Source organism: Sphaerodactylus townsendi, linkage group LG02, assembly GCF_021028975.2.
Source record: "Sphaerodactylus townsendi isolate TG3544 linkage group LG02, MPM_Stown_v2.3, whole genome shotgun sequence".
NCBI classification, from domain to species: Eukaryota; Metazoa; Chordata; class Lepidosauria; order Squamata; family Sphaerodactylidae; genus Sphaerodactylus; species Sphaerodactylus townsendi.
Genome location: NC_059426.1, coordinates 67661278 through 67681853, shown reverse-complemented (window position 1 = coordinate 67681853; position 20576 = coordinate 67661278). Strand labels below are relative to the sequence as shown.

The following is a 20576-nucleotide window of genomic DNA, read 5'->3' as shown; positions in this document are numbered from 1 at the left end:
TAACAGTTTGATCAGTTGGTGTGCTGAGACTAATTAAGGATTCAAGATGGAATTCAGGATGAAGACCACATTCTCACCTGCACTCTCAATGAACACCTTCCCTGAGGGGTTGCTATAGGGCCCTTGTCCAGCCTTATTGACACAGGCAACGCGGAACTTGATGTTGCTCCCAACTGGAAGATCCGTTACGTTGAAGTAGCAGTCAGCAATGCCTGAGCTGGCTATTTTCCACTCATGCTCTCCTAGGTAAAGAACAGAAGGATATCCTAAGAGAAAGGGACCTGGTGCTGTGTTTGATACATGTCTTTTGTGCTCAGTGGTAGTGGAATGTAAGAAACTGCTCTTGTCATGTAGAGAGCAAGTCTTGAGTACGCCCATCTATCTGGGTAGATGAGGATCGCTGAGTACTTTTCTCAGACCGGGGCTGACTCTATACATGGTTTGTGCAGAACACAATGAGGCTAGGATGGACAAGGAGAATAGGGAGCCTTCTTTTACTGTCTCGATGCATCACTGGCTGTTTTGGAATGGTCAGGCACAGTAGCATATGATACATATTGGCTGTATTGTAGGTTGATCAGAGTAATGCTGCACATGAGACAAAGGGGCCTTATGGCATCCTATCTAGTGTGAGATGTGCACATGCACAGATCTGCCCAGGGTGGAGTACAATGACACCACTCAAGACCTTGATGGGAGGTGAAAGGAATAGCTTCAAAAGAACCAGGGTAATGGGCAGAACATCTCATAAAACCCCAAAATGGAGCAAAAGGGAAGATGTAAGAACTCCAACTAGGATATATAATAGAGTTTCTGTAAAGGAAATGAAAATTACTGCCACATCCAACTAATGCATACCATCCATCTTGCGTTCCAGCATATATGTGCATGGTGCCTGACTATCTGCTGGCCTCCACAGAACCAAAACTGTGTTCCTGTACTTCTGGGGGATTTCTGGAGTCCCTGGTCTCCCAGGAAGCCCTGTTTGGAGTAGGTATGAAAAAGACAAAATAATTGAGGTAACTGATAGCACACAAGATATGGGACAGATATGCCCATAGATGCCTGGAGGTATCATAAGACACCCTCCTTGTGCTCTTACGTGCAACAGATATCGTGCAGGAGCTGGTAGCAGTGCCCAGGGCGTTTGTAGCATTGCATTCGTACAGGCCTGCATCCTTCTTAGAGGCTTTAGAGATGGTGAGCAGCTGACGGCCATCTTTACATGCCACAATGTTGAGAACACCCTCTGACGCAATAGCACACTTATCTATGTGAGAGAGAGGAATAATTATCAAACACAACTTTACTGGAGAAACCAATATCACTTATACAATGCCCTCCACAATCTTCTTCCACCCTGAACTCCGCTAGTATCTTTTAATGTAGTTTTTTGCTCAACCATGTGCACTTCAAAAGAAGGAGTATCTTTATGCTGGCTAAACCTACAATGTCCCAGTCCCAATGAAATTAAATTGGCATTCTGCAGTGTTATGGAGAATGGAGCTATTTGAGTGGCAGCTGATCCCAACCATACAGGATTTGCACCATAAAGATCTTGGGATAGCGTGGTTCCATCTATTTTTGTCATGGCCTGTTATTCAAACGACAGCTTTCAATTCAGTCCTGGAACTTTAGGCTGTGTGTCACTTCAGTATTTTCTTAGCTCTATGTTTGGTCTGCCTTCAGTAACATTTCAGTGTGGTTGTTTGACAGGATGCCTGTTTGGCCATGTAAGCGGACACAAAAAATCACCTCCAGGCATTATTAGACTCTTGGAAGCTGAGTCCGATTCTTGCAGCCCAATACAAATCCTTATGATGCACAGCCTACCTTTCATCCACAGTATATGAGGGGCAGGGCTGGCAGCAGGAAGGCAGCAGAGTTGCACTGCCTCGCCTTCTAGCAATACCTGGTCCTTCAATTTTATGTGGAAAACTGGAGGGAAGTCTGGATAAGAAAATAAAGGTAGAAGTTACAAATGGGAGGAAGCTATTGCAAAGCTGGCACTAAAAGATTTAGAAGGCATCTTTTCTTATTTCCAAGGGAGAATGATCAATCGGATGCAGGCTACAACTATAGTCCTTGAGGGGAAAAAGTTGGAGAGGACAACTGAAGCTCTTTGAGGACCTGGATCATGCCTTCACCATTCTCATCAAATGTTTCCCCAGAATAGCCCACTACAATTCCTGAGTAGTTGTAACTTTCTAGAAAAGCTGAATAGATAAGAGCAACACCCAGCCCCCCAGGCCCTCCTGCTGAGCCAGATCTCTCTCACAGTCCCGTTCGAGTGGCATACCTGACTCACTGAGAACGTAAGGTTGGCTCAAAATGACAACGCCATCTCCTCTCAGCAGGCTGGCAGGAATGTTGGGCTGTGATGCAACTTTGTCTTTTTTGGCTCGAGAAATGTTCCAGCGTTCCCAGCGAGAACCACGACGCTGACCATCACTTGGAGCTGCAGGAAGAACCGTGTGAGACAGGGATCGCTCTCACCTTGGCTAAAACAATTTATGAAATAGGTGGAGGCCTGTTTGACACAATGTTGCCTTTTCCCTGCCGTCTGAACTCAGTGCAAGATCAGACACTTGTGACTCCACGTCCCAAGGCTGTTGTTGCCTATTCTAAGAACCTAGTTCATTCTTCACTCTTGTTCTCTTATTTATTTATTAAATTAGATTTGTTGGTTTTCAAGCCAGTTGAGCCCCAGCAACTCTCGTGTGGATAAAATGTCCTTACCTTACAGAATAAGTGTTTCAATTCATAGACCTTCAGGGGCAACTTCTGCACTCACTACCAAAGCCCCAAATTAAAAAATGCACCCATTAGTGGTTTTTAGTTGTATGTAGTTCTTCCTTTTTAATAACCATTCAGCCTCCTAAAAACTTATTTCCATAAAATTAAAATAAATTGTTTAATTTGAGCAGGGCTCACCAGAATTTAGTACTATTGAAGCTGTTTTATGAAGCTGTGCCCTGATTAGAGGAATCTCCTTTCTGTGCCATGGCTCAGCTAAATGGCCTCTGACCATTTGCAAAATATTACTCACTAAGGCCAGTAATCTCAACCAGCTTCCTTATCTCTAGGAACATCGGCTAGTATCTCTGCATGCGAGCAAGTGACAACTGTTAATGTAGTTACATTTGCCTCCAGAAGGGGAAATTTCTCAACGGTGAGAGGGATAGTGTGCAGGAAGCTGAAAGGGAAAATCAAGAGAGTCAAAACTGTCCAAGATGTTTGGAGGTTATTTAAAAACACAGTTATAAAAGCTCAGCTGGAATGTGTTCCGCAGGTTAGGAAAGGCAGCACCCAGTCCAAAAGAAAGCCACCATGGTTAACAAGAGAGGTTGAGGAAATTATCAGAAAAAAGATGTCTTTTAGAAAATAGAAATCCAGCTCGATTGATGAAAAATACGAGAAGGAACACAAATGGTGGCAAAAGAGAAGCAAATTAGCTGTAAGGGAGGCAAAAAAGGATTATGAGGAACACATGGCTGTGAACATCAAGACCAGCAACAAACAGTTCTTCAAGTACATCAAAAGTAGGAAGCCAGCTAGGGAAGCGGTAGGCCCATTAGATGACGAAGGAACAAAAGGTGTGCTAAAGGATGACAAGGAGATTGAGAAGCTGAATGAATTCTTTGCATCTGTCTTCACCCAAGAGGAGGTGAGGAAAATTCCTGTACCTGAACCAAGCTTCTTAGGAGGTGAATCCAAGGACTACAAACTTAATAGAGTTCTTTGAGGGTGTAAACAGGCATGTGGATAAGGGGGAACCAGTGGACATTGTCTACTTGGATTTCCAAAAGGCTTTTGACAAAGTTCCTCACCAGAGAAAACTCAGCAATCAAGGAATAAAAGGATTAAATCCTCCTATGGATTAAAAACTGTTGAGAAACAGGAAGTAAAGGCTAGCAGTAAAATGGAAAAGCTCTCAATGGAGACGTGTAGGGAGTGGTGTCCCCCAATGATCCATTTTGGGACTGCAGAGCTCTTTTAACTTCCTATTCATAAATGCATCTGGAAGTAGGGATGGGTAGCGCGGTGGCCAAGTTTGCAGATGATACCAAATTATGTAGGGTGGTGAGAACCACAAAGGATTGCGAAGAGCTCCAAGCGGACCTTGATAAATTAGATGAGTGGGCTAAGAAATGGCAAATGCAGTTCAATGTAGCAAAATGCAAAGTGATGCACATAGGGGCAAAAAATCCAATCTTCCCACACATGCTACAAGGGTCAGTGCTATCAATCACAGACCAGGAAAGGGATTTGGGCGTCTTAGTTGATAGTTCCATGGGAATGTCAACTCAATGCATGGCAGCTGTGAAAAAGGCAAACTCTATGCTGGGGATAATTAGGAAGGGAACTGATAATAAAACTAAAGATTGTCATGCCCTTATATAAAGCCGTGGTGCGACTGCACTTGAAGTACTGTGATCAGTTCTGGTTGCCATATCTCAAAAAGGATATTGAAGAGATAGAAAAAGCACAGAGAAGGGCAACGAGGATGATTGAAGGATTGGAGCACCTTCCTTATGAGGAGAGGCTGCAGTGTTTGGGACTCTTTAGTTTAGAGAGAAGACGTCTGAGGGGGGATATGATTGAAGTCTATAAAATTATGTGTGGGGTAGAAAATGTTGACAGAGAATTTTATCTCTCTTTCTTGCAATACTAAAACCAGGGGGCATACATTGAAAATGCTGGGGGAAAGAATTAGGACTAATAAAAGGAAACATTTATTCACACGTGTGATTGGTGTTTGGAATGTGCTGCCACAGGAGGTGGTGATGGCCACTAGCCTGGATAGCTTTAAAAGGGGCTTGGACAGATTTATGGAGGAGAAGTCAATCTGTGGCTACCAATCTTGATCCTCCTTGATCTGAGACTGCAAATGCCTTAGTAGACCAGGTGCTCGGGAGCAGCAGCAGCAGAAGCTGATGCTTTCACATCCTGCATGTGAGCTCCCAAAGGCACCTCGTGGACCACTGTGAGTAGCAGAGTGCTGGACTAGATGGACTCTGATCTGATCCAGCAGTCTAGTTCTTATGTTTAGACAGCAGGAAATTGAAATGTTTGAATGCCTGCACAAAATATTTCCTGTATATATAAAGCGAGCATGTCAAGGAGGTTTTGTGTATGTGCATGTATAAAGTGCTGTCAAGTTGCAACTGACTTATGGTGACCCCATCAAGGAACTTTCAAGGCAAATGCGAAGGAGAGGTGGTTTGCCATTACCTTCCCCTGCAAAATCTTCTTTGCTGGCCTCCCATTGAAGTACTGACCCTGCTTAGCTCCTGAGATCTGAGAAGCTCAGGCTGTACCATGCTGCCTTCCCTCCCCAAGGAAGTTCTCTGCCAACCTTTCCCTTTTCATATTAGTTTAGTGTATCTTGAAAATATTTTAAGTCAGGAAGAATTTAAACATTTTACTCCCATTTGTAGTCTAAAATGGTACAGTCCAGCAATGTGACACATTACATGGGGCTCCTTCTCACGTGCCTCAGCTTTAAAGGTGATGAATCCCCTGCACCATCTTCTTTACACATATGTATGGCAGTGTATTCAATGTGCCACTGCTCCAGTACTCACTGTTGTCCGTGGATGTCTCAGACTGGAAGGACTCCGTGGAAGGAACAGTGGCAGTTTGGGCTGCCAGTTGGTTCTGTGGGATGCCCACCTGGCGCAGATTTTCACCCTCAGAATTTGCCCGACGCAGCTGAGAGAGCAAAGGAATTCTCTTCTCAGGCTGTCTGACATGGTCACCAACTGTGACTGTGTGGTCTTCGTCAGCATTCTGCTGTGAATGGCTACGTAGGTGAGTAGAGAGGCGCTCCATAGTGGTTCCAATCTTCCTGCGTACAGCCATAACAGGTGATTCGCTGGATCCTGGTTCTGATTGTGAGCGGTCTGAGTCCTTTTTGTCCTTGGAAACTACACCCTTGGGAAGCCGCTGACCCTGGGCTGTGGTTCCCCCTATGTCTTCCTCCTTGACCTTCCTTCTCTCAGTGGGGGGTGTGCGTCTGAGTCGCATTGACATCCTGCGAATGAACCCAGTTTCTTTCTCTACTTCATGCAGGTCTTGTACTGAATGAGAGCGCTCACCCAGGCGTCGACAGGCCACAGACTTGGACAGTTCTAGTGGAGCACCCACTGGGCCTGGCCGATATATAGCTTCTTCTCTCACTAGGGGCCCAGCCAGCTGCCGCTCCTCTGACCTGGAAAGTAGTTTACGGCCCCTGCTGAGCGAGCCTTCCCTACTTCTTTTGAACTTGGCTTCAAACACCTCTTCAGAACCAATGTCCAGAATGTGTTCAGTACTAGAGGAGTGAGCAGGGACAGATGACTTGGCATGGATGGCAGTGTGGGATTGCATATCTGTTGAGGAACCTTCGGGTACACTTTCAGGAGCAGCAGCAAAAGAGTCTGTTGCTGCCTTGTGAGCTGGAAGCATGATGGACTGCATAACCTCAGCATAGGCAGAATGTTTGGCTGTTGAGCTGCCAGGAGTGGGTGAAATTGGTGTGAGTGGTATTGATTCCCTTGGGGGAACTATGGCTTTTACAGATGTTGGGGCATCAGGTTTGGCAAATCTGGTCAATGGCTTGTCCTCAGAGCCCCTGGTTGTTGGTCTCCTCAAACTAGGCCTAGTACTAGGCTTTGTTGACTCTTCCATTTCAGGGGTGGGTGGCTTAGAGGGAACCTCATGTGGTGTGTGTGGTCTGGACTCATTCAAAGCTGAGAGTGATGGTGTCTCTTTTAATCTCTGGGCCTCAGTGTGTGCCAAGGGGATTTCTAGTGGTGCTCCATAGCGGCGGTGCAGGATAACAGGGTCCCCATCTCCTTGGCTGAAGGAGCTGCTTTTTTGAAGGAGGCGCCCCTCAGGGGGCAGTTGCTGAGGAGTTGCCTCACTAGATGCTGCACGCACCATCTTATGTCCAGGGGACAGCTGTTTCTCCAACCTGGTAGGCCTCAACGCTTTCTTCTCAAGGCCAAGTGTCTCTAGCAGGGGTCCTCGCAAGCCACTTAATTTGCCATCCACAGGGCTGCCACGTAGCAAGCGCTGGCGCATAAGCTCCAAACGCTGAGTATATTCTTCCTCAGGCAAACCCCCCTTCCTGCGGTACAGTGTTCCAGGGCTGGGGCTTCGGTGGGGCAACTCCATGGAAGCTGCCTTGGTCAGTCTTTTACGGGAATTAGACTGATACTCAGCTTCATCTGTGGGAAGACTAAGCAATAGGGCACTATCTGCAGAACTGCCACGACGCAGCTCCCCCTTGCGTGAAGCCTTGTTCGATGCTTCTGGGGAATCCAGACTAGAACCTTTCCTCAGGGTCTTCCTGGGGTACTCAGACCTCTTCCTGGTGTCATGAGCCTCCTCGTCAGAACAGCCGAGCTCCTCAACCTCTGTGGAGCGCTTCCGTGGCAACATACTTTTCTGGCTCCTGACAGAAGACTCTACCTCTTCCTTTTTCTTGGTGTCCACTGCAGCTCTCTGTCCTTCATCCTGCCACTCCATGGATGTACCTTCTTCATCCACTGGAGTACCATCTGGGCCTAGAGGCTCATCATCTGTGGGGATCTCAGTAAGAGACATGCGAGAACCAGAAAATTCAGGCTGATGGGGCATGGGGATATAGGGCAATTCTTCTGGGTCATCTGAGTCGGATGATGAGGACAGCACTGAAGTCTCCTTGAGAAGGCGGGGCACAGCAATGGATAAGTGGCTAGATGTGTCCTCCAGAAGCTCAGGGATTGGCCGTGGCACCATGTTGCACTTGTAACTAATCTGGGAGCGCTGGGGAGAGAAAGCATATTTAAGGTGAGGGAGAAATGATCTGGGGTGCAAGCCCTAATCACTTTTCCACATTCCATTTCAAGGTAAAGCCCTGACAACTTTTGCTGATATACCCAAGGATACTGTCCTCCTCTGTTCTAGGGGCTAGGAAGCACACAGGCAGTGTTATGTGGGAAGAACTAAGTTCAGATGAATGTATGTGTATGAAGTGGGGAATTTCAGTCACAGGATGAGGATCTTCCCATTCAAAGCCATAATGGACCATTGCTTCTTGTTCTTTTTATCTTTTTTGCAGAAAATGGGGAAACCATGGTCTTCCACATGAATCCATGGCAAACTGGGACAAAATCAGAAAAGAATAATGCATAGGAGGAGGAGTGATAGTGTGGTAAATATGAACTTGAAATATCGCTGAAATATGGGTCCCTTGCATACATGGAAAATTTGACATATGAATAGTTAAAGGTAATATGGAATGACTTATTCTTTTTTTAAAAAATGCATATAATATCCTAAGAGTAATCTGGAAAACTAGACTCTGTGAACAGAGTAGTACACTGCTGATGGATCAGGACAGGGTGCTGAAATCAAGCACTCTGGCTGATTAAGCAAACTCATTTTATTTTATTTGTTTACTTTATTTGTACTTCACCTTTCTCCCTATTGGGGATCCCAGCAGCTTACATTGTTCTCTCCTCCATTTAATTCTCACAACAGCCCTGTGAGATAGCTCAGGTGGATTGCGTGTGACTGGCCTAAGGTCATCATCAGGCTTCTACGGGCGAGTGGGGATTTGAATCTGGGTCTCCCAGATCCTCTGACATTCTAACCCCCATGCTGATTTTGAGACTGCAAAAACGGATTGCAACAATTTCACACTCAAATGGGTTAGAAAGGCCAAACTCCCCACCCAGTAGAGCCAAGCACCATCACATGTTTTGATGGGGCAGATGGCCAGCAGTAGGATCAATGGTTATTTTCTAAAACTTCCCATCATCCAACCTCATGGGGCACCCTTCCACATTCTGGCTGCCTTACAAGCACCCAGCTACCCCCATTACTATTTCATTTCACCATACACTGAGATATAGCTACAGCTCCCAGGTCCTCATTATGTAGGTCCCTCCAAAATGCTTATTATGCCAAAATAGCCCTCCCCCCCACCAAATTATCTGTCACCAAAGTCACCTTTTCCAATGATCAGTGAATTATCTTTCCTATTTTAGACCTTATTCACAGTAAATGTTGGCAAATTGCACATTCCACATTTCTAGGCACCTGCACCATTAAGTTAAATGAAATTGGGGGGGTGGGGGGAGAGATGGGTTTTGGAGCATGTGGTTGCAAACCTTTGCTCTGTTAAGGACTTTGCTTCTGAGCCTTGAAAATAGTGCAGTAATTTGTGTGGAGCATAACATGTACATATTCCAAAGGAGCAAAAGAGTCACACCTGTGTTTGCAAATTATGGGAGCACATGCCCGTGCGCTGGAACTGATCAAGGCTTTCTGTGTTTGTTTCATGGACAGCCTGATTTCATCTTCCCTTCTCCTTTTCATTCTGGCTCATTTAGAAATGTGTCAGCTATAACCAACTAGCCCATTAATGACTACCACTTCAACTGCTGCCTTCCTATAGATTTTCTATCTCCAGCATCAACTTTACCTGCCACCTCCTACGAGATATGAAGAGCTTGAGATGATCAGTGCTGATGCTCTTGCCTTTTGCCAGTGTCTGAAAAGAAGGAAAAGGGAAGCACAGTCAGTTAGAAACAGCAGCTTTTGTTATATGTAAATGTGGCTGGAAGCTGAGCTGGATAGGATCCCTCCCCCTAATTCCTCTTTCTTTTTTCTTTACCCAGACAATCACCTTTCCCCTTTCAAAACTAATGAGAATCTCACCTTGAACCAGGGATGTTCTAGGGTCTGCTCTGCATTGGGCCTCCTGTTTAAAAAGGCAAAAAAAAATCAGGGTGGGGAAGTGGCATTCAGTAGACTAGGCTAAGGGAAAGCTATATTTAGAGGCTTCCACTTTTCCTCAACACCGAACCTGGAGGAAGGTCATTCTCTTCCCCCATCCACTCTCTTGGTCATCGTCTCTAAAGGAAGAATTGCTTGGCCTGATTCCTTCTTGTTTCCCAACACACCTTGTTCTCCAGAGTCTAATCCTATGTCCCAATGAGCAGATTTCTGGCTTTTTAGGATAGTTGATAGCCTCGCTGCTTGAAAAGAGTGATATTACTGACATATTTCCTAAACAGAAGTGGTCATATCTTCCAGGAACTTGCTATCATAAGTAAGGATGAGGGTATGTGATGATTTGTGGGCAATTGGGGGAATTTCTGAGGAGATGGAAGACTGGAATTCTACTTCTGACCCACTGAAGGGTGTTTTTTCCTTCTTTCCTGCTACAGGCCTGTGCTTCACTTTCTGCCCCAGTGAAGGCAAGGGCTTGCTCTGTTTAGTGTGTGAGAAGGAATTTGGGAATTTTCCTTGTGTCACAGCTGATGAAGGCCTCTCATCCCTCCCTGGGTAGAATCTCATAGAACCTAGTTACTCACAGATGATCATTAACCAGCACTTTGATAACAAAGCCTTTTGCCTCTCGCGTCAGACCTGTGAACATGCTCTCCTCAAAGGCTACATTGTAGTTTCTGATGTTCATGAGTGTAGTCTTGTCGTTCTCACCCACGAATGGGGAGATTCCTGTAAGGCTAGGAAGGGAAACAGAAAATTCTCAGCAGAACACCCAGTAGGTAAGCACTGAAGTTTCTGTGCCCAGCATGCATGGATAAAGGTGTGGAAATTTTGGAAGGACAGCTTTTCAAAGCTCCACAAAACCATAATTTCCACGGTGGGATCAGTGGAGGTAGGTTCTGTGGACAGCACTAGGAAAGGTACACAGGGCTGGAACAAAGATGACTGTGGCCTTGCTTTTTGTGGAACCTGTTATATTTGATTTGGAGTTATGGGAAAGGCCTGGACAAACCTAGCCAAATCTGAGGCTTACCATAAGTATGTGATGACTCCCACTGGCCTATAACAAAGAGGAGAGACAGAATTTCAGTATTCACACAGGACAGCCTAGGAACCAAGTTATATGCTTGGCAATCATAAGAGAAGAGAAGATGCTTCTGTGTAAGACCCTGAGGGGTTTGTGTGTGTGTGTGTGTGTGTGTGTGTGTGTGTGTGTGTGTGTGTGTGTGTGTGTGTGTGTGTGTGTGTGTGTGTGTGTGTGTGTGTGTGTGTGTGTGTGTGTGTGAGGCCAACAGTTTGGGTTTACCTAGGGCAGGGGTAGGGAACCTGCGGCTCTCCAGATGTTCAGGAACTACAATTCCCATCAGCCCCTACCAGCATGGCCAATTGGCCATGCTGGTAGGGGCTGATGGGAATTGTAGTTCCTGAACATCTGGAGAGCCGCAGGTTCCCTACCCCTGACCTAGGGTTACTAAGAGGGCAATTTGGCATGTCCTCATACCCCAAACTGGCCTTGCACAAAAACTACACACACTGTCTCTGTGCCTAATGTTCTCCATGCAAATCAGTAATCAAAAGTTCAACAAAAATGCCCAGTCTTTCTACCCTTAGCAGCTCTGGCACACTTTCTCACACACAGGCTAATTACATACATAATCTAATAATCTCTATTCCCTGAACATGCTCAATAAATTCATTATTTTCCCTCTTTAGTGTGCTCCTTTCTGATACCTTCATTCAGCGATACTTAAGGCACATGCACAGACACATACTACATCATGCAGTTTCCTCTGTTTACCAAACATCAGTGACAGTGGAGACAGGGCTCTGGCTGATGATCTCGGGGCTTACAAATTCCGGGGTGCCATACTTGCAGTACTGTGGCTCATCTGGAGTCAATTCCTGGGCATTGCCAAAGTCGCAGATCCTCACCTGATCACTGCCTGATTCAGCCAGCAGCAGGTTTTCAGGCTGCAGAGAAGAACACGGGGCGGAAGCAATAAGAAAGGTGCCCAAGCTGTTAGGAAAAGTCACCCACAACCATGAAATGTGTGGGCCTGAAGCAGGTTCTTTCCAGTGATAACAACAATAGCCAGACATCTGCAGTCCATGCCCTACGAAGTGAGGCTTAGGAAGCTTGGGATGTTTAGTCTGGAGAAGCGTAGGTTAAAGGAGGACATGATAGCTATGTTTACATATTTGAAGGGATGCCATGTTGAAGAGGGAGCAAGCTTGTTTTCTGCTTCCTCGGAGACTGGGACACGGAGTAATGAATTCAAAGTGAAAGAAAAGAGATTCCACCTAAACATTAGGAAGAAATTCCTGACTGTCAGGGCTGTTAGACAGTGGAATTCACTGCCTTGGAAAGTTGTGGAGTCTCTTTCTTTGGAGGTTTTTAAACAGAGGCTGGATGAACATATGTCAGGAGCGCTTTGATTGTGTGTTCCTGCATTGCAGGGGGTTGGACTTGATGGCCCTTGTGGTCTCTTCCAACTCCATGATTCTATGATCTCACAAATTCAAAGGCGTAGCCATGTTCGTCTATTGTAGCAGTTGAAACATGAGTACACTAGTCAGGATAAACTGTATTTCATCTGATTAAGTGAGCTTTGACTCACAAAAGTTTTTGCTGGAATAAAGCAAGGTGCCACTGGACTTTTGTTTTGGTGCTGGAAATAGCCAACAAATTGCAGCCAATTTGTTTTCAAGGCAAGAGAAAACACAGGTGGCTTGCCACTGCCTTCCTCCATATAGCAACCCTCAGCTTCCTTGGTGGTCTCCCATCCAAGTACTAACAAGGGCTTATCCTGCTTAGCTTTGGAGATCTGATGAAATTGGGCTAGCCTGATGATTCTTTTCACCACAGCATTGCCAACAGTTAACTTTCTTTATGCAGCCCATTCAAATAAGTTTGGCAAAATTGCCTTACTTAGTTGTGATTGCAAGAGGAAAAGGAATCTACCCCTTCCTTAGGAAACTTGCTCCTCTGGGTAACCCCCTTTCTTCTTCACACTGTTGAATGTGTCCCCACCACTGTTTCTGTTGTTTGTCCTCATTGATATTTTTTTTTCCATCGAGTAACAGCTAACTTATGGCAACCCTGTAAGATTTTCAAAGTAAAAGATGTTCGGAGGTGGTTTGCCATTGCCTGACTCCACATTATAACCCTGGTATTCTTTGGTGGTCTCCCATCCAAATACTTGCCAGGGCCACTGCTGAGAGTGTGTAACTGGCCCAAGGTCACCCAGCAAGTTTCCATGGCAGTGTGGGGATTTGAACCTGGATTTCCTGGAATTCTAGTCTGACACTTTAATGCCCGTAGTATCACCTAGGAAGCCTCTCAGTCTTTTGCATTCCATCTGATCTTCAATATGCTAACCAACCAACATGCCAACCAGAGTTTCTGAATTCTGTCAAAGATGCTTGAGATAAAGGTTTTCCTGCCTCAGGTCAGGACCAGCTAAACCTCTATGGGGCCCTTTCCAAATCCAATTTGCACAATCACTATCCTATTTTCTCTTGCCTGTGGCAAAATTCACAGCCCTTGGATTTATTTTACTACCTTCAGAGCTGAAGCCAGGATCCTGCAGTATGTCTTTAGGGTCTTTCTGTACATGCAGATGTTCCATGGACCTAATCACAATACCTTTTATTAAGTGAGCCATTCTCTTTGTACCCTCAGGGCACTTAGCTATCCACTCCAATATATTCTTCACTCATTCAGTTCTCACAGTGATGAAAGATCTTTACCCAGGACTCCTAGAATATTTTGTCTTTACTATACTCTGTCTCACCAAAAGAAAAAAACAGAATTGTAACTTAATTCACCACGTGCTGGACCGTCTTTGTTTTAGAATGCTACATTTGGATCTTAGTGCCCACCTAGATCCAAATGGAGCATTCTAAAGGAAAGACAGTCCAGCTTGTGGCGAATGAAGTTGCACTTCTGTTTTTTTCTTTTGGTGAGATAGTGTGTAGGGACTATGACTGAACTGTTTTTCTGGAACTTCATTGTGTTTTGCCAAGACTTTGTACTTGTCTATCCAGGTTTATTTTCACAACTGAAGCATGATTGATATGTTGCTTTGTTGGAGCAATTTTGGTATTCTGATTACCCTGGATAATGTCTTTTGGGAGAAACTATGTGAAGTGGAACCATGACCCTGTTTATTTCTAGCCCCATGACTATAATCCTGCAGAGATTATTATTTGTATAATTTTGGTAAGGAAAATAAGAATATAATTAATCTCTTGCATTTAGTTCTTTGCAGATATGATTGTATATGGTGTAGTGTGAGACAGTACAGAGATCAGCCCCAAATCAAGTCACAGACTGGTATTTGCTTTCTTTACACATGTTACATTTGCCTGGATCTAGCAGACAGTTTCATATTCCCAGAACACACAGGCAGTTCCCCTCCCTTCTCACTTCTTTTTTTACACATTACATTCTTCCAGATGTTAGCTGTGAGTTCTCCACCAGGAACTCAGTTCCCAAACACAAGGGAACCCAACTCAGATTAGAACCATGGTCTTCCCTCTGCCTCACTTTTCTGACTTGAAATAGCACATGGAGTGCTATTTGCACTACTAGGAAGCCCACCTGAGCCCCATCAGTGTATGTACAACCCCCAGTGAGGCAAATAGTACCCACTTGGGCTGTTTCACATCAAAAAATGACTCATGGAGAAGGCTTAAGCCCATTCTCACTGCATGTCTGATCCAAATTGAGCACCCACACATTTGGGAACGGAGTTCTTGGTAAGGAGCTCACTGCTGACATCTGATTGGAAATCCTTTGGACAAGCCCAGGGAGGTCTTGTGAAAATGTCCTTAGGCCCTCAGACTACATCTGTCAACAAGCTGTACTCTCTTCCCTGTACACTCAAAGGGTACAAACTGGAATGAAAATCCTAACTTAAATATATGTTGATGGAGTCTGAACTGACAGGAACCAACTGGGAGAGATCTTACAGCTGGCAAATAGCTCAGTGGAAATATTGGCGCGAGGTGGGCCATCAGTTTAAAAGTGGCAAATTCTATGCAAGGGATTAGAAAGGGATTAAAAATTAAACAGTGTTATAGTGCAATTAGGAAGACTTATAATATGGCTGCATTTGGAATATTGTGTATAGTTCTGATCAATCCATCTCAAAGAGGATATTGTAGTTCTGGGAAATGTGCAGAAAGGGCAGCCCAAATGACCCAGGACTGGATTACCTTCCCTATAAGGGAGAAAGAACAGGGGCTTTTTTTTGTTTACTAAAAAGATGACTAATCTTCCATCACCAAAGATCACAGCAGCCATCTGTGCTATGAGCTGAGCCTACCAGGATTGCTACAGTTGCTGTATCTTTCTGCAGTTTCAGCTTTACGGCAGGTCTGCAGCAGCTGTATAATAGTGACTTGGTTGATGCAGACTGTGTTCAGTTTCTTTTCTTGATAAATACAGTGGAACCTTGGTTTTCATTGCCTTTGGTTTTCATTGGTTTTGGTTTTCATCAATTTTTTCAGTGAAAAATTTGTCTTGGTTTTCATCGATTTGCCTCAGTTTTCATCGATTTGCAGTAAGGTGCAGGGGTTTGTGGAGAAAAATCACCCGGACAAAGCTGTTGCAGGCCGTGTCTGCAACTTGTTTAATGACAATGTCTTGCCCCATTTCAGACAAATCTTAAAGAGGCATCAGAAACAGACCTCTTTGGACAGCTTTCTGGTGTGACATTGGTCCACTGGCTCTGAAGCTGGTCCTAGTATTATTGTTCATTACTGTTTTCAGCATTAAACACAATGTTTATTCACCAAAAATGTGTTTTTGGTATATTTTTTGGAGTGCCTAGAACGGATTAATTGGATTTACATTGATTCCTATGGAAAAGTTTGCCTTGGTTTTCATAGGTTTTGGTTTTCATTGATTCTTTTCGGACGGATTACCAACAAAAACTGAGGTTCCACTGTAGTTTATAGTTAAGCACAAGCATATTTATTGTGCTGCTTTCATAATACCATCATGGTTCCAGGCAACGAACAGTGCAATGTACAGCCTGGCTGAGCCAGCCAGACAGGAAGTGTAGATAAGCTCCAGGATGTGCTGAAATGGGCTCACCTTAATATCAAGGTGCAGGATGCTATGATGGTGGAGGTAGCTGATACCCTCTAGGACTTGCCACATATAGGAACGTATCTGCAGGGGAAATAATCCATGGAAAAAGTTATAGAAAGTTATGATCAAAACCAGACCCAATTAGCTTCACATATACTGATTGGGGAAAACTGGAGCCTGCTCCCACTGTCATTACAATGTGTGGCCGCTGTACTTCCTTATACTACCTATGACTCATATCTGAAAAGTTCAGCCTAGATTGTGAACCGATGGAGCCAGAGTCTGAGTGGTTTACTCCCACAGGCACTCACTTCAGATTCGCTCACGGCGGGTTTCCTTGCTATCCGCTCCAGCAGTTCTTCTCCTGTGCAGCTGCACACTCTGTCAAGGAAAAGAGTATGCATACAGAAACAACAGCACTTTCCAGTTCTGTGCATTATAGGACCCTAAAGCTATCAGATTCCTTACAGTAGTGCCCTTCCAGAAATCCCACGTGTAGGAACTGCCCATACATTCCTGACCATCAAGTAAGATCTTCATTGCAGAACTGGTCTGACTGCCTACAGCTACTAAGATGAGATGGACTGTTGTAGGAGCAGGGCCTTTTCAGTTGCGGCACCCCAAGTGTGACATTTCTCCCTAGTTATTTGGCTGATGCTACATCTGTTGCATTTCTCACATCAAATAAAGGAAGTGGTTGTTCACCCAGGTGTTTAGTTAAATAATTGGTTGGTTTACAGTGTGGATTTCATTTGAGGGATAGAGTTGATTAATTAACTCACATTTCAGGTCTTGAAATTTTTAAAGAGCATGCTTGTTAGGTATAATTTGGCTTATGCATAATGGTTATTTGGTGCTCTGCTTTTTATCGGCACCTGTGCTGTAATGAATGCTTGTATTTGTTCTTACTGGTGTTATTTGCTTTTTTAAATGGTGGATAGGGGGATAATGCATAATGGCGTTTTTGCTTGTCTAATTATGGTTTATGACATATTTATCTGTTGAAAATGTGTGTGTGTTTGGGGTGGGGGGAGGATTTGCATGCTAATCTATATAAAGTGCCCCGAGAAACTTTTCAGCTGAGGGGACAGGATACAAACAGATAAATAATTCCATAGACCAAAGTATTGTCTCTCCCCACCAGGTCCCACAGAAAGAGGATACAGCTCCATGACAATGATGAGAGCATTTCTCTTCTCAAAGGCATCATGAAAGTAGACAATATGTTCATGGTCCAGCTGTGCGAGGATGCCAAGCTCACGGCGTGCTGATTTTTTGGCCTTGGCGCGACAAGGGATGAACTTGGCAGCAAAGGCCAAACCAGAGCTCTTCTGAGTAACTCGCCGCACATAGGAGAAAGCTCCCCTGGGACATGGCACAGATCACTGAGTAAGAAATCACATTCCTTGCTTCTCCATTCAATTAACCGAAAAGAATTAACTGGGAGAATTTGCTGTGTCATACACCCTGCCTTGGCTCAGCTGGCCAAAGGGCAAAGCAGGGTGTATGACACAGCAAATTCTCCCATGCAGGTGGTGGTGTGATGAGGAAAGAGAGGGACTTTTGTCTGAAGGAAAGGTCTAGCCCATAAGATTCTCTATTTCTCTTTCTCACCAGGTGCTGTGGGAGAAGACTTGACTGAAGAGGCTTTTCCCATTGTACCACATTAACTGTTGGTAAGAACAGACATTGCCAGAAAGATGCACCAGGGGTCAGATGTGCAGATCTATATTTCATGTAAATATAGTGGTCTCATGTGAAATTGCAGCCACCACCATCACCAGTCAAGTCACCTTATTGGGTGAAAGCATTATCTATACTTTTGGGAACACAAGCAAGATCCATTCATGCTCTCCATGAAGGGTGACAGGTAACTCAGAATAATCACATTTGTACACAAAGAAAGGCAGGAAAGGAAGTGTACACCACCACTGCTTCTGTGTGTAAGTTCCACACTTTTGTGACATCAGATTTTGTGCTGAGCAGCACCTGACAGATCCAGTGACTAATAAGCTGCATGTCCCATGACATGGACCATCACTGAATTCATGTTTGTAAATCTCACATTAACTCCCACACATATCCTGTAAATGAGATGCACAGTAATTTGTAGATGCAAGGCCAATTTCTCTGCCGCCACCCCCTCCCCCTACTAAAAAATCATAGCCCAAAATAGTCTATCTCCCTTAGCAGCCATTACCTGCTGATTTCCTCATGTACATCATAATAGTCAGCCAGGCGACGGGTGGTGTGGGATTCCTCCTCAGCCCGTGCAGCATCAGGATCTGGTGGGGCTAGAAAGCAAAAGGGAACAGGGGTAATAGAAATGAAGAATATTTACTGGACAAGCTCTGTACTGCCTACCTCCCCGTACTGTGATTTGCAGTGCAATCTTAAAGAGAGTTACTCTAACCTAAGACCATTCATTTCAATGGGGTTAGACTGGAGTAACTCTGCATAAGGTTGTAATATTAGGCACCTTTAGAGCTGACTCCTAGCTAATGGTATTATATAATTAATTCCATGACTCCTCTGGGGCTTGAATGAAGAACCAACCTCATGGTATGAGGTTAAAACCTAGCTTAGTGAGCTGTCTTGGGCTGGGTGCAGAGGCGTATCTCCAAGGCGGAAGAGGTGTGATGCACCAAGTGTGCGTCCCTGTGGGGGTGTGGCAGGGGTGTTCCGGGAGTGTGGTGGGGGCGTTCCGGGGCAGGACAGAGGCAGAGGACGCACCGGTGCACTGGGTGCTTTTCCCCCTTGCTACGCCTCTAGCTAGATGTACACAAGTTTCAGAAATTTTCAAAAGTAATAGGAATCTGCAATGAAGGCAGTGTAACTGAAAGATTGAAGCTCTGGACCAGGTAGGGATAGTATATCTGCTACATACAGGAGGCTGGCATACTGTTTTTGTAAGAGCAGTAGGGATGTACATTTGTTTATTGACTAATAAAAAATGAAAAAAATCATATTTGATATCGTCATTATTATTAGGAATACTAATATTAAACGAATAACATTCATTAAAGGGTGTTATTCTGTGGCCTCGCTGTCTAGTTTAGAGAGTTCAAGCCGAGTTCAAAGGGAGAGAGAATCAGAGATAATGCAGCTGAAGGGGGCCGTTCTGTTATCCAATATTTTCTACAAGTTGCGTTACACTAAAACTTGCACTTCTTATGGCTAATAGCATGACACGTACCTGCACGAACAACAAGCTCAGCCTTGCAAGACACTTCTCCAGCCAGGTTGCGTGCGGTGCATGTGTAGACCCCACTATCTTGCTCTGTAGTGTTCAGCACAACCAGTGAGCATTCACTTTCTTCATACACAAAGCTCAGGTGGTTGCTTTCAGTGAGGAGCACCTCATCCTACAGAGGATGTTTCATTAAGACAACACGCTTGCAGGCATCAGTTTAGAGGAAAGATATTTTATTGTGTTTCATTGCATGGTTGCTCTTGAGATATCCGCCCAAGGCTTCCTAACCCTTATCCCCAGCTTCTTCCTTTTTTAGAACCTCTCCCCTTAGTCCCATTACTTATGATAAAATCATGACAGCTTACCTGTGCACTCCTGCCCTGGAGAGCCACTTGGACCTCACACTGCTGTTGACTGGGCCAGGAGCTATTTTCTCAGATCTATCTAGCAGCAGCACAGGAGGAGGCAATAGATGAGCCTACATTGGTTACTGGCGCTGACCAGATATGAACCAAGCAGCCCTGCACAAGGGCCACTTAGCTCAGACCGAGCTTGGTTATGGCATGGGAGTAGGTGATGGGTGAGTCTTTACTTGTCCATGCTCGATCTGAGCTGAGCTTCTCCTCATGAGATGCTCAGATTGGTAGGCTCCAGGGCCATTTTAATAGTCCAGTGTGGTCTTGGATAGTGGGGAGATTATATCTGAAAAGCCCTGAAATGATTTCCACAACCCTATGTTGGCTGGGTAATTCCATAGCCTGATGATCAGTATCAAAGTAGAGAATATGTATGACCACTTTCAAGGACACTCCTAACTACATCACAGAGGGCTAAGAAAGCTTCATCTATGAATGGGATAAGACTGTTGGGCATTAGTACCACTGAAAGCACAGCAGAGATACAGTGGATCCAAATGATAAAACTGAGGACAGTGACCAGTAGACAAAACAGTAAGTCATAAACTGAAGCTTAAGAATGTTCCTCAGCCACAGGTAGCCCCAGACTTGGCCCACACTCACCTTATACCACATGATGTCTGGAAGAGGTTTGCCCTCTACCACCACGGCAAACTGTGGTGTTTCACCCACTCCGACTTCAATATCTTCCATGATTGATTCAAAGCAGGGTCCCTCTATGGAAACAGAAGAAGATCCGTTGAGGTCCCCAAACCACCCAGAAAATTATCCAGTCTAGCTGGCAACAATTGCCTATCCTGATTCCTCTCATGGAGATCTCCAGTTTTCTCTCCAAGCCTCGGAATGCACCACTCCAAAGTGGCAGAAGCTTCTCTGATGACAAACTGTGGACTCACATGGTGGTTAAAGGAATGCTTGGATGGCACATGAAACAGAAAACATGCTGAAACTAAGCAGGTCTGGGTGTATCTGGCAAGGACCTTCTTTCTGGGAACCTCTTCAGGTTCTATGATGGGAAAAGACTGGGGTATAAATGAAATAAATAAATATTGTGGCTTGCGTGAAAAGTCCTGCTCACTGATTATGAGAATGCTTGAAG

The 20576-nt window shown here is 44.8% G+C and overlaps 1 protein-coding gene and 1 long non-coding RNA gene across 6 annotated transcripts in view; one reads left to right on the top strand and one right to left on the bottom strand.

The window, feature by feature from the left end:
- SPEG (striated muscle enriched protein kinase) overlaps nucleotides 1–20576 on the bottom strand; it is a 148130-nt gene that overhangs the window by 10690 nt on the left and 116864 nt on the right. For all 3 annotated transcript variants that reach the window (XM_048485695.1, XM_048485696.1, XM_048485697.1), the window contains 17 exons: nucleotides 20081–20193; nucleotides 19065–19233; nucleotides 18069–18162; nucleotides 17033–17233; nucleotides 16180–16240; nucleotides 15872–15949; nucleotides 11567–11739; nucleotides 10802–10828; nucleotides 10353–10505; nucleotides 9694–9736; nucleotides 9458–9526; nucleotides 5589–7794; nucleotides 2300–2458; nucleotides 1834–1950; nucleotides 1103–1270; nucleotides 859–981; nucleotides 78–242 (listed from right to left, as the gene is read on the bottom strand). In XM_048485695.1, the coding sequence (XP_048341652.1) occupies nucleotides 78–242; nucleotides 859–981; nucleotides 1103–1270; nucleotides 1834–1950; nucleotides 2300–2458; nucleotides 5589–7794; nucleotides 9458–9526; nucleotides 9694–9736; nucleotides 10353–10505; nucleotides 10802–10828; nucleotides 11567–11739; nucleotides 15872–15949; nucleotides 16180–16240; nucleotides 17033–17233; nucleotides 18069–18162; nucleotides 19065–19233; nucleotides 20081–20193 (4119 nt within the window). The remainder of the gene's footprint in view (nucleotides 1–77; nucleotides 243–858; nucleotides 982–1102; nucleotides 1271–1833; nucleotides 1951–2299; nucleotides 2459–5588; nucleotides 7795–9457; nucleotides 9527–9693; nucleotides 9737–10352; nucleotides 10506–10801; nucleotides 10829–11566; nucleotides 11740–15871; nucleotides 15950–16179; nucleotides 16241–17032; nucleotides 17234–18068; nucleotides 18163–19064; nucleotides 19234–20080; nucleotides 20194–20576) is intronic.
- Nucleotides 1–20576, top strand: part of LOC125426877 — a 53302-nt gene that overhangs the window by 27979 nt on the left and 4747 nt on the right. For 2 of the 3 annotated variants that reach the window (XR_007243589.1, XR_007243587.1), the window contains exons 2-4: nucleotides 8090–8259; nucleotides 17013–17257; nucleotides 17486–17544. This is a non-coding gene — a long non-coding RNA (uncharacterized LOC125426877). The remainder of the gene's footprint in view (nucleotides 1–8089; nucleotides 8260–17012; nucleotides 17258–17485; nucleotides 17545–20576) is intronic. The other variant, XR_007243588.1, reaches the window with a different exon arrangement.